Below are 13401 nucleotides of genomic sequence, written 5' to 3' on the forward strand. Positions count from 1 at the left end.
GAATATGCGCGACAGGATTTCAGTTTGTGATTGGAATTTGGTGCATTTTTTTTTTTACTAGATTTCTCCATCGGAGGCCAATTTAGGCACATCAAGCCAAACTTCACACAGGTGGTGTAACAAAGTGACTCCTCTGACGTTTGAGGAGGAGGTTGAGTTGAATAGAAGGCAACTGGAATTTTAGGCCTAGAGTTTCTAACTTGTTAAAATACACATAGTTCACTTCTATAAACATGTAGGTTGCACACCGTTTCTTCAAAAGGTATATTTGAATTTACATTGAATTTTTTTCTTTAAAAAAAAAATCCTTTCATAGATTGTATGAATGATTTTATGAAGATAAAGTTTTATGCACCAATTGATTGGTAGTTTTTTTCTTATGTTGGAAAATATTCAACTGGTCCCCCATGGGTTTGAACCATGTGATATTGTATCTGTTGACGATGGACATTGAGTTTCATCTTACAAAAATATTGCAAATCTTCCAAGCATATTAGTTACAAGAACACGGGTAAACAAAATGTTTTTAAAATCCATGTACCGGGCGGTATGTCATAAACCAGTATGTTCCATTTTTAACATCTTCTCCAGAGTTCTTGAAATCTTTCGGTCCTGTCGGCAAGACCGATTAAAATAACCAAGGACCGATTACTTGAGGTTGCCTGTCAGTCCAAATGACCGGTAAAAGTTGACAGGGGAACTTTCGAAAACAAGACTAAATTTCGTACAAAAGCAACGAAGTTGATGCAAACTATTCTGGGTAATCACTGAGGAGATCCGAATGCATAAGATAAATCAAGAGGATTTTTTCGCGACTAATGAATATAATTTACGTCACTTAAATGTAAACTTCCGATGCTTTCGATAAGTTTGGCGAGTGTTTAGTACATATCAACAAGGTGTGTTTATAATGCAACTAACAGATGTATAGTCATGCGATAGGTATAAGGCTTTTGATCATTTTCCAACTTAGATATAGTCAGAAATCACTTGGAGAAATTGGAGAACTTGTTTAAAACATAGCGTGAACCGATGTCCCCCTATAAATCCAAGATGGCGAGTGTCGTCTTTTTTACGTTTTTTATGTATATAAATACACTTTTTTCACATTGAAACAGGGTTTTAAGTTCATGTTTTTATTGTAATACACAGAAATACACACAAAAATACTAATTTTAATCATTTATGTCTTCGGGAGCAAATAATAACTCCACTATCCGACAACTATAAGTCCCTGTGGCATGATGTGTGCAGAAAGAAAAAGAGAACGAAAAAGAAAGATAAAAAAGGAAAGTTGATGAGAGAGAGGGAAGGAAGTTAAAATTAATGAAGTGATAAATAAGAATGTGAACGTGAGAAGCCAAATTGTGAAATTGTGAAAGTTAAGAGGAATCATATCAGGAAAAATTGAGAGAAATTGGGAGGCTTTTAAGTTAAAAACGAAATAAATTGATAATAAAATTCAAATATAGTTTTTCATCTTTCTATTAAAATATTTTGGACTGATAAAAATTTGTCCGGACTGACAAACTTCAGATGGTAGTCAGTCCAAATGACTGACAGCAGAAAAAAGATTTCAAGAACTCTGCTTCTCATCTTGCTGGATCAAGTTGGACAACCAACTAACCAACGTACTTCAAAGTTTAAGATGATTCTGATAAATTTGAATCTAAGAAGTATATTTGAATAATACCCCTATACCATATAGATATTTTCAATGTAAAGTGAAATAAAAACAGAAACAAATATGACTATACTGCTGAATTTAATGGAAATGTATGACAGTCTCATTCTCTTTATAAATATACCATGTTTAACAGAAAGTGAACACTCACAAACACCCTAACAAATATTCGAAGCATGATTACAGAAACAAGAGAAATGTAAACTTGTTTGACGTGTATTAAAACATACAGCACATTATATTATGTAAAATTTTTTTTTCAGTTCAACAACATTGTGTGAAAAGTGTTTTAAAAAAGGGAAAGTTTATTTTTATTTACAAGAACCAAACAGTCAACATGACAAATCTACCGTGAGATAACAATATTTGGGTTTGGGAGGTAAAATGTAACTAAAACTGTTGAAATCTGTTTTTCATAAGATTTTTCATTGTTCACCCATTTTTTATTCTTGTTTTTTTAGTTTTAGAAACAAATCAACCTAGAATTTTCAAATCAGGTGTTTCTATCAAGTCAGAGAGAAAGAGAGAGGAGAGAGAGGGAGGAGGGAGGGGAGAGAGAGGGAGGGAAAGAGAAGGGAGAGAGAGAACAAATCATTAACATGGCATGAACAGTCTACTACTATACCATTATGCTTATTGTTGTTTTGATGAACTTTTAAATAATTTTCTCCCAATCTGAATAACGTACTCTCTTACCGACTACCCAATACAATTTTATTTGTTTTGTTTTTTTAAAAACTTGCCACATGGTTTATTGAAATAGCAAGTACCATGTTCCTCAGATGAATGAATTCTTCCATATTCATGCATAACCTTTTTAACACTATGTAACTTTCACTTCACCACAAATATTAAATCACACAAATTCATATTCTCATTTACACAATGAAATTTCCATCTATACAACATTTATTGATTCCCACTTGGTGACAGTATGTGAATAAAATATAAAAATGAAATGGATTTTGAAAAGAAATTTAAAAAGTTACAGATATTAGAGACAGGTTGATGACATTTCATTAAAACAACCTTATTTTTAACAAAATCTTTTTTGTCAAATACGTCTTTCATTTTTACATGGATTTTTTTCAGTTTTATACAAATGATCAAAATGGGCTTATAGTAGAATGTAGTATGTAGATTTGTATACCTGGAAGTGTTTGTATATATAGATGCTATTACAAAACATACACACAAATACAATCTAATAACTGACCATAATAATTTAATCATTAACAAAATATACACCTTGTGTATTAGAAATATACTGTATACTTCAGTATCGGAAATAAATCTCAGATGATCACTCTTCACAAACAAAGTTAAACATCTCGTCCATTTAAAACAGAAAACAAATAAAACAGAGTGTAGTCATCAATCTCTGTGTGACCTTTTGTTTTATCAAAAAAAAAAAAAAGGTTTTTATTTAAAAAAATCATTAAAAACAATCTGAACCTTGTAACAAGTAAAGATGGCACACTTTCTGTATTAGAGGGAACTTTAGCACTACAGAAGGAGAGGGAATGGTTATGTCTTATTGGCACTCCATAAAACAAAATATACTGTACGATTCATCTCGTAGAAAATATGCTCATTTGCTTTAGTGGTCTGATCTACCATAGTTAAATACCCTAACAAAAATACTTAACAAATTTATAATCTTAGTAATCTTTAGCAATCACAGTACACACTAAATTTGAGATCAAATGAAAATCAAGTCTCCCTCAAAATCTGTAGTGGATTGACTCGTCCGATGGTGATATTGGTCTTAGTATTGCATCATAAGTCTTGTATGGGACACTTTCTGTCGTTTGTTGGTGTAAGATGCGGCATAGTGTCCCCCAATGCCCTGAGAGTGCTGGCCCACATAGTCCCCCTCCGGGCTGGGCTCGGGGGGAGGTAACAGATGATTGAAACTTCTTTTTTGCCCCTGTGGTGTTTTCTGAAAAAAATTGAAAAATAAGATTTATTTTACACCTACATGAACATTAACATGTACCGTAACTTTAACTGTTCAAGCAGAGCAATGTAAAGAGAATGGGATAAATCATCCTCGCTAGCCAAGGGTTTACGGTCCACTTTGCTCCCCATAAACCCTTGGCGGATTTCATTACGAAAACTTGGTGATGTGGTGGCGCTATCTAGAGAGCAACTTGAGTTGCGCCCCTTGCATATTTACATTTTAATCGAATTAAACAACAGGTTATATACACACTACGGCATTAATACAACTTGAAAACATGTTGACTACCGAATATCGGAACGTAATTAACGATGCTATTAAATACGAATTAAGTTATAACCTAGGGAAAGCACGGAATGTTTTATTCATAGTGTTTTGTAAGGACCTGTACCGGGGTGAAAAAGTCACCGATTTATATGAAAGCTTTCATGCCATAAAATCAGGTATCATTGTCGTGAATATTGCGGACCAAAGAAATTAAATAAAACAGAGCTCACTGAACCTTTAAAAGCAATAACCATAAGCAGGAAGGTATATACTAACGGGATAGGCAACTTTTACATTCGCCATGTTTACTTCCCATTCTATCACGCGAGCCTTGACAACTTTGTAGAACTATGGTCAATCCCAGTAAAATATATAGGTTTTTAAAGCGACCTGGTTAGACTACCGTTGGGGAGGCACTGTACTCAAGAACTTGTGTCTCAACTTGTTAAAAGCACCGAATGTTTTACCAAAGATCACACATTTGTTTTCTTTTAAAGTTTTATATTTACAAGCACTGCAGTTGGATCAGCTATTCGCAGCTGCAGCCAATCATAGAAGGGAGCTTGTCACTGAGTTTTCGTAATGAAATCCACCAAGGGTTTATGGGGAGCAAAGTGGAACGAAAACCCTTGGCTAGCGAAGATGTGGATAAATTTTAATAACTGATTTCTTGACATATCATTAAGTACAGCATTGTTCACTGAAGATATAGTACTATAGAATTTTTCCCAAATCAGACACAGGGATCGCAGCATATGGATTGCTAATAAATCCCTCACTGACAACTGCTCTTGTCTTTCCCTATACACTGCATATATTAGGCATCTACAGAATGGAGTTTGATGAATTAATGTATCTTGGTTATCTCGTAAGAATGTGTTCTCGTTTTCTCTTCTTGAACCTACCAGTAGAGGCTGATTGTCTGCCCTTGCTGCTGAGGGAGGCTGTATTGGTTCATTGTAGGCATTACTTGGCACTGAATGGCGGTGTTGATAATCCCTTTTCTACAAAATAACAAAACTTCAAATTAATTAAAATAAATCATTTAAGTTATTGCACAATAAGTTAATTTACCAATACTCTTTTGTAAGAAAACAGAAATAAAACAAGTGGCACATGAAAAAATTTTTTTATTCATTCACATAAAACGTCTATGTTACATCATTTTTGGGAAAAAATATCAGTTATAAAAATTTCATAAAAAGTCTGTGTAAATTAAAAGGAGATATTTAATTGAATTATAGTAAAAAGTCAGTGTTATTCAAACCCACCAATAAGGGCGGCCTCTCCACTGTGGCTGTGCCAGGAGGATGAAGGGGCTCGTAATTAGACTGAGGGGTAGGAGCTGCCATGTGGTGAGTGGGTGGGGCCTCCATGCCGTGACCTCTGTAACCGTAGTCCGTGGCGGCGTAGCTGTAAGAGTCGTCATAGTCCTGGCCCGACACACTGCTGTATCCCGAGCTGTAGGACTCGTCATGGCCAGTGTAACTGCTGTAGGAGGCATAATTAGGCTGGTTGTAGGCCGCATAGGCTGCTGCTTTAGCTGCTATGTCCATGTATCGCTAAAAATGTCACAGAACTATCATGAATAAGCAATCAAAACATCTGTTTCCCCCTATTGAATTTTTTTTTTTTTTTATGCATGATACCTTTTAAACATGAATTGGCCCAGATATAGTGTATAAAGAGTTTCATTTGAAAATCTAGTGAAACAAAAACATTAACCTATATTTCCTTCAAAAATGTTGATAGAAAATTTAGATGAAGAGTACATTTATAAATGCATGACCGAATCCTTCAGAATCTTGATACATGTAAAATTTACTGAGAAAATTAATACAGTGTATAAGGACAGGCTAAAAAAATTAGAACTTATTCTGCTAACAAACCTTGTCATTGTAATCATAATTTTCTTCCGAGTAGTCATAGGGATTGCCTTGATGCTACAAGTAAAAGGTTATTAAGTAGACAATTGAGAGACATTATAAATGTTGACATAGCATTTGACTGACCAGTAGCATATTACTGGTACAATATATTAATATGAAGCAAATGTAATACATTGTACTGAACATTTTCTTGAACTGTATTAAAGCTTCATCTAGAATCCAAATATAATTTTACAGCATGTGTTGCAATAGCTAGGGACATTCATTTTTAGGCTTGTCAGGTTTGACAATTTTTATCCTCAAATATTTCATTTACTGTACAATTTACATTTCTGTGACTGTCATTATACAATACCTGATAATGAGAACTGTAATATCCTTCATCATCCTACAACAGAAAATATGTCATCTTAGTAACAACTTCCTTCAAAGCTTTTTTCTCTTTAATAATGACACGCATAAAGTTGGACATCATCTAGATATATATGTATAAAATATTTACAGAGTGGGAGTTGCTTACCCTGCTGTATCCATAGTACTGGTTATACTCGCTGCTCTCTTCTTGTCCTCCTTGCTGTTAAAAAAATGTCAGTCAAAAAACTATGTGTACAAGAATTTTCAACTTGAATATAAATAATTTGCCATCTTGTTTTTTAATCTATTTTGTAAAAGAATTACATTTCCAACAATCAAAATTTTTTTTAGTCATTCGTCATTATTTTTACCTGGTGGCTATGAGAAGTTTCTGGATTAGGAAGCAAGCCTCCCCCGACAGGTCTCGATGACCAGCCCTGCATCAAGCTCTGAGGAGGTTCCCCCAAAAGGGACTGTTTGACATCCCCCTCTACTCCAGGTGGAAACAGGGTCTTCTTGGGTGGTTGACCTCTATGCACCAATCCCAGAATCTCAGGTGGTGCAGCGCCTAATAACCCCTCTTTGGAATTTTTTAAGGACATATCCATGAGGGGTGTAGCTTCACCCCCAGGGTATCCCATTTCGACCCCCAACTGTCCAGCAATCTGACCGATGTTCATTAGACCACTGACGTCCATGTTCTGGAGGTTTTGTGACACTGACTGCAGCATGGAGCTCACGTCAGAACTACCCACGGGCTGGCTGGGTTTCCCTGGGGACAGCTTGGACAACAGACTCTGTAGAATAATGTTGGACTGGGAAGCATACGGGTCACCCAGCAATGATGGCTTTTCTGACTGAAATTACAGAACAGCAAAATTTTTTAAAAGAGATTACATACATGAAATATGTTTACACAGTATTTACACTTATTGATCCTACAATGTGTGAACTACAAATCTCTTATAACTTGTGATCTTTATATAATGTTTCATTTTTAAAGCGCTAAGCATAGCTCAGCGCTTTATTGTCGTTAGACTTCTATTTCCGGTGCAAGGAATAACTGCCCTCTATGGGCAGAAATATACATCATTTAAACTGGTAAGAGGTATAGGGAACCAGTTATCTGGGTGACGGAAATGGCCGAGTAGATACGATTGGTTTGCGGGGCTTACGTACATCAGCACGGGATGCTACGCAGTGATGAAAAAATATAGTGCGTATTCAGAAGCTAAAATATAGAAAAATAAAATCGATTCTTTGCAAGAAAATGTCAAAAACTGTGATAAATTACTGTTCAAAAGGTATAATTTGTAATTTTAATATATCTTTTTTCAGGCAAGTATCCATATACAAGTCGTGTTCAGCTTTAATTCACATCATCTTCAGAAAGTAACATATATTTAAAGAAATCTGGCCTTCGATACTTTAAATTGATATTCATTAAACATAAACCAAAATTTCAATAAGGCTCATTTCCGCCTACGCTTGCACACAGTAAAATTTCTTAAAACCAAGCTAGGTTAGCGCTTTTCAGTACTTTCAGTACTTTGATTACCTGATTATTGTTGACTTTCTTAGACATCAGATTTGCAAGATCTACATCAAAAACCTGAAAAACCAATAAGAAATATACCTTTATAAGAACTGGGTATTTGGGGGGAAAAACAGAACAATATACATACATTATACAAACTACACACAGGAAAATGTAAGAATTAAATATTTTTTTCAAAAACTTTATTCACTATCAGCAGATAGAAGAAATCAGTCTGAGTTGGATTGGTCCTCAGTTTAAAATTTACAGCACAGTTGTAGCAATTCTAAAGCTTTATGGATATATTGTTTAGTAAAGATTTGCTGACCTGACTTGTGGGAGCCTGCAATTGTAGCTGGAATGCTAACAGAATGAACAGCCCCAGCTGTACATTGACCGTCATCAGTGGGCTCATTGGCACGGCGGGGGCGGGGCCCAGTAGTCCTGTCACAAACAATGCCAGTATCAATAGCATTTAATTTTATTGTTGAAAAATACAAACCATTTCATTTCTTATGTTTTTATTAATAAACAATTAAATTTTCATAATGTAATGTATAATTTATTCCAGGTTAACAGAAATCCTCTTCTTTCTGTTATCCATCATCTATTGTTTATATCTCTATCTACTCTTTTAAACATTACAAAATGTTTCATTCTAATAGCACCTACCTGGTTTCTCTGGATTGCAAGTTAATTGTTTCACATAGGTGCCATGCATCTTTTGGATGGCTTCTTCAAATTTTTTCATCACTGAAGTTTTTAAAAAAAATCTCATTAATTACACTCGAGAATAAATTCATTATTTTTACAATGTACAGTTTTTCCCTTCATTTGAATGTCTCTCTGTGCACCAACATTTTTGTGACACAGAATCTTGAGGACTGTTCGTCCATTTGGTTTGTATTTTACAATGAAAAATCTGATGATTTAATGAAATCTTGGACAATTTTTGTTTCTTTGTCTTGGTAATTAAACTCTCAACATTGTTTTTACTTTAAAAACTGTTCCCCATTAATATAATTTTAGGAGAATTGGAGATAAAGATGGGAGAATCAGATTTCTAGCCTCCGCATGTTTACTTACATGTAGGGTGTTGTGATGTCAAACGCTGGACAAGCGGGTTACATAGTAACTCTTTACATGGGTGGACAGGGTCTGGCAGCAGGCTGGGCTTACTGACAACCTCAGCAGGGTTATCCTGTAATTCAAACAAATGGTTAAATATACAAAGGGTAGGATAGAGCTCTAACTAACAAGTCTTTGGATTCATACCATAGTTGAAGTCAAGATTAAAACTGTTTATTTTTATGAAAAAGTTCTGTTTTCAATTACTGGTACTTTTGAATGTTCAATGGTTAGTACTATATACCATGTAATATGATTTTATATTTATCCCTAACATACTTCTTCATTCTTTTTATTACAGTACTTCTATAAATAATGTCATTGAATATACAGTGTATATGAAGTATACATTTTAAAGAAATTTATATTTACATGTTTATTACCACTGATTTGGAAAATTTGCTAAAATTGACTTACCAATTAATCATAAAACCATGATAAAAGAGTCCTCAAAAATACATATCTGTATTCTGTAAATTTGTGTAAGAGATGTATATATGCACCAATTTTTACAATATTTACTTACAAATTTACTCATCAGCCGAGTACAGATGGTAACGGCCGAGATCCCTGGGATACAATAGGTGATCCTCATGGGTACATCAAGAACTTTGTGACCATTCAGATGTCGCTCCGACTTTTCTGCCTCTTGCCAGGATTTGTACTCAATGATTCCATAACCCAGAGACTTTCCATCTTTCATCACAATCTTTGAACAAATATAAAAATCATTTTAATTACTTTTAAAAAGTAATTTAGCTTGTCATGGATGACTTTTTTTCCCTCCATTCGACACTCTAAAGATTGTCAATTTCAATTCTTAGTAATAAAAAATACAATTAATTGGTTTTTTTGTTAAAGAACAGAAAGCAGTTTGATAAAGTCTCCAAAATGCTATTTGAAATTTACTGCCCACGGTTTCATACCTGGCAGTAAAGTGGACTAGATAATGCACTAAATATATCCCTAAACTCTGAGGTGTTAGTGAAGTCTTTGGGAAGATTGTCCACAAACAAACACTTGGAGTTTAATTTCCTGTAAGAGGAGAGACTCTTGTCCAGGAAATCACAGTGTATATGGTATCCATCTACCATTTTCCAATCCAGTTCTGTGCGGATGCTTGAAATCTGACTCAAGGGAGCACTATATTCCACAACTCCATACCACTTATAATCATCTGTTACAAAATGAAAATTAATGTGATAGAATAAATACACAAAGTTTCGTATAAAATAAATATATACCATATAATAAAAAACAACAATTTAGTGTTTACACATTGTAAAATAATTTAATTAAAGAAAAATTAATGTTTAATATTTTTTTTTTTCAATACTGAATACCGTAATCCGGTGAATATAATACGCAGTAGTGTACAATACGCACCCCCAACTTTGGGTCTGAGAGTGGTGAAAAAAAGCTTGTTGGGATGTATAATACGCAAAAAAAAAAATGACCAAACGGTAATCTTGAGTATCAACAAAGCAGTTATACTTTGTACAGTTGTATGCACGCTCAACTTCATCGCGGGAATACGCTACCGGGTATAAGAAAAACAATATTTTCTTAGATACGGATTTATTGTAACTAATACATCGCGGTAATATCTTTAATTCATAATCAATGTTTTAAAAAGACCTAGTATTAAATATTCTTCCGTAAATAAAATCAACTACTTTTAACAAGCGTTATATAATTGTTTATTCATTACAATCCATGTGAAGTGAAAAACGGACGATATACAGGTATGGAGATAACGGACCTATTTAAATTCTTAAATGATTCCGATGGTGATCAAAGTGATCAATTATGGGTCTGGAACATAATAAAATATGTTGTGTTGTGTATAGTACACTTATAGCCTAAGGGGGGTGTCTGAGATACCCAAGGTGTCAAGCGTTAGCGGTGGGGGAGCACAACTTTTTCAATGGCTTCAATTAACGGAATAGGTTATAGAATTATTTATATTCATAATTATTTGCAATAAATCAGTTAGCATTAAATGAAAATGGTTAAAAATGAGCCAAATGATGTGTAAGCTGTTTTCAAAGATCGGTTACAAATAGCACGTGGCCATCCAAGTCCGCATTCTATTAATAACATCTGTAATGGCGGCGTACACGGAGATAAAGAATAGGCAGTTCAAATTAATTTTTAAAGGCCATTTTGAAACAGTTTATTTATTAACAGACTTCAAGTATACATTTTCTGTAATTACATGCTATAACAATGATTTCCTAAGGGTTAAATAATAATATATATGTGATAATGAAGGAATGTTACGATGTATAGCGGGGTATCGGTTCTGTCTGTGAACAGCATCGGTAATACGGCAGTATGATACCCCGTGCTTCAGCTAGGGAAAAATATGTCCAAATCCTATAGGGATGTATAATACGCACCCCTTTCTCATGGTAAAAAATGCTGGGAAAAAAGTGCGTATTATATTCACCGGATTACGGTAAATATTTATTATTTAAAAATATTTTTCATACATATAAATAGAAATTCCAATAATTAGCTAATATTAAGTTAATGAAAAGGATAGCATAAATGATAATAATGTTTGTATATTAATACACACGCATGTATGTTGTTCATATGCATGGGCATGTATTTGTACTTTGTGAGTTTTTCAAAAATCTTGGAATTAATTTGTTGAAAACTTTTTGAGTTAACACAGAAAACTTCTGAGTTTTCTGAGCATGTACTTACTAGTTGTTTGACTTCGGTAGAGAAAGCACTTTTTGACAGCACAGAATGGAGCCACCAGGGCTCGGAACTTTTCCACCGTGTAATCACTTGGAAGATGTGCACAACACAAAAGTTTCTCCGTTTCACATCGATCTATACTTATTACACAGTCCTGGAATTTTGTGTTTTGTAAATCTAATAATAACTGTTCGATTTCTAATCCACTTTCTAACACAACCAGAGCTGGAAAAGGAAAGACACATATTTGTTTAGATAACACTCTGAACTGTATAAAGACAACTAAAATGGTAAAGTAAGGTACATGTATTTTTGATTTTTAAAATCTAATTTTAAAGATTAATTGAATGGAAAAGGCACCAACCCTTCTTTTGTCCAGGTATAATTTCTATGCTTTTTGCTATGTATGCTCCCAACAGCACATTCAAGTCATCCTAAAAACAGACATGAAATATTTAATCAATAATGTTTTTAAATGTTTAATGTACTTAAAGCTAGCTCATCACCATTTCCATAGCATATTTACATACTATCAGATGAATGTATTATGCATGGAATTTTTATCCATCATAATCATTGCAAAGTATAATATTACTTCCAAATCAAATTGAAAATTTGTACAGAAATTGTGTCAAAATATGGTTAACCAATCCAAAACTAGCACAATTTTTGGTGCGCTTTACATGGAACTCTTTCCCATGCAAGGAACTTAAGCTTTAGGGTTGTCCATTCATTTTATTTTTTAGACCAGGTGCAACAGACCTGCAGCTACCAAAACGCTGACATTTCAAAATTGAATATCAATGGTTCTCTAAAAATTTCTTTAAACAATTAGAGCAACTGAATATTTGATTATTTTGATTATTTTTATTATGGCATAAAAGCATCACGTAGTTCTACATGTTCAGACAAAGTTGATTTCTGCCAATTCTGGCCTTAAAACTAAATCCATCTTTGTACATTACTTGCAGAATATTATCATATATTATCTTGTTATTCATGAGTATTTCGTAATGCATAAACAAAAATAATTACCGTAGATCTGATTTTATATGCAAAAATACCGTATTGTCTTACTGACAAACCATTTTCTTTTTCACTTACTTCGTTTGCAGAAGCTGGCAGGTTGCTAAACAAAATTGGTCGATCTCTGTAAAATTCTTCCATGGACAGTTGTAAAAGTTCAGCAGTGGTTTTCTCTGGTGGGTTACTGGTTTGATTTAACGACATATTTGGTGATTTATTCGATGTTTCTTCGCCAGTATTTGGACTTTTTGAACCACTGCTGGCCGTCGCCATCTTTGCCGAGTTGTAAATGTTAGAATTGGAGACGTTGAAGAAAAAAAATCCGGAAAAATCTTATCGTTAGATTTCAACAGGGACGTACATGTATATGCTAAGTATATACGTCCCTGCCTTTCATGATCTTTATAAAGATTTTTTATTCAAATGAAGATGTTCGTTGAAAAATAAATACTATCAAAATGAAACTTTCGGATTTTTGTAAAATGATACAATTAGTTAGTTTTTTTTTAAACATTGTAGAAATAAACTTTTAAATTTATATATTTAAATTAAGGTAGTCTTATACTCGGTACTAAATGGGCTCAATCATTAAAAGCTTAGCTTTAAATGATAAATATACATTCTAGCAATACATATACAAAAGAAAATATGTATGTTTACATGCTAGTTTGTTAGTTATCACCTCTCAGACGGGTGTACCCCCTTGCGAAAATTATTGACAATTATGAAATTTGCCAGACGTCCGTTTTTCCTAAAAATAATTACCAATTTTGGGAAAATTAGAACTGAACATACAAAATAGAGTATAAATATTTATTTAAGCCATATCTCATCAATAATT

General features: G+C 33.7%; 2 protein-coding genes across 2 annotated transcripts in view; one reads left to right on the top strand and one right to left on the bottom strand.

Moving 5' to 3' along the window:
* Positions 1–13401, top strand: part of LOC105344839 (uncharacterized) — a 40449-nt gene that overhangs the window by 7671 nt on the left and 19377 nt on the right. The gene's annotated exons all lie outside the window — the stretch shown is intronic.
* On the bottom strand, positions 1749–12866 carry LOC105344809 (ribonucleoprotein PTB-binding 1). Its single transcript, XM_011452700.4, has 16 exons — positions 12639–12866; positions 11899–11968; positions 11538–11759; positions 9749–9999; positions 9349–9531; positions 8781–8895; positions 8367–8447; positions 8023–8138; positions 7716–7769; positions 6529–7014; positions 6324–6377; positions 6159–6191; positions 5804–5857; positions 5186–5476; positions 4820–4918; positions 1749–3626 (listed from the first exon to the last, which is right to left on the bottom strand). Exons 1-16 carry the CDS (start codon positions 12831–12833, stop codon positions 3453–3455), a joined length of 2478 nt encoding a protein of 825 aa, XP_011451002.3. The 5' UTR covers positions 12834–12866; the 3' UTR covers positions 1749–3452.

Source organism: Magallana gigas, chromosome 7, assembly GCF_963853765.1.
Source record: "Magallana gigas chromosome 7, xbMagGiga1.1, whole genome shotgun sequence".
NCBI lineage: Eukaryota > Metazoa > Mollusca > Bivalvia > Ostreida > Ostreidae > Magallana > Magallana gigas.

Bases quoted from the DNA above. Each gene is read 5' to 3' on its own strand.
- LOC105344809 (XM_011452700.4), bottom strand. From the start codon at position 12,833: ATGGCGACGGCCAGCAGTGGTTCAAAAAGTCCAAATACTGGCGAAGAA. The intron at 7,770-8,022 runs GTCAGCAAATCT...TTGGTTTTTCAG, and splicing joins TGCAGGCTCCCACAAGTCAG to GTTTTTGATGTAGATCTTGC. The intron at 6,378-6,528 runs GTAAAAATAATG...TTTTTTTAACAG, and splicing joins AAACTTCTCATAGCCACCAG to CAAGGAGGACAAGAAGAGAG.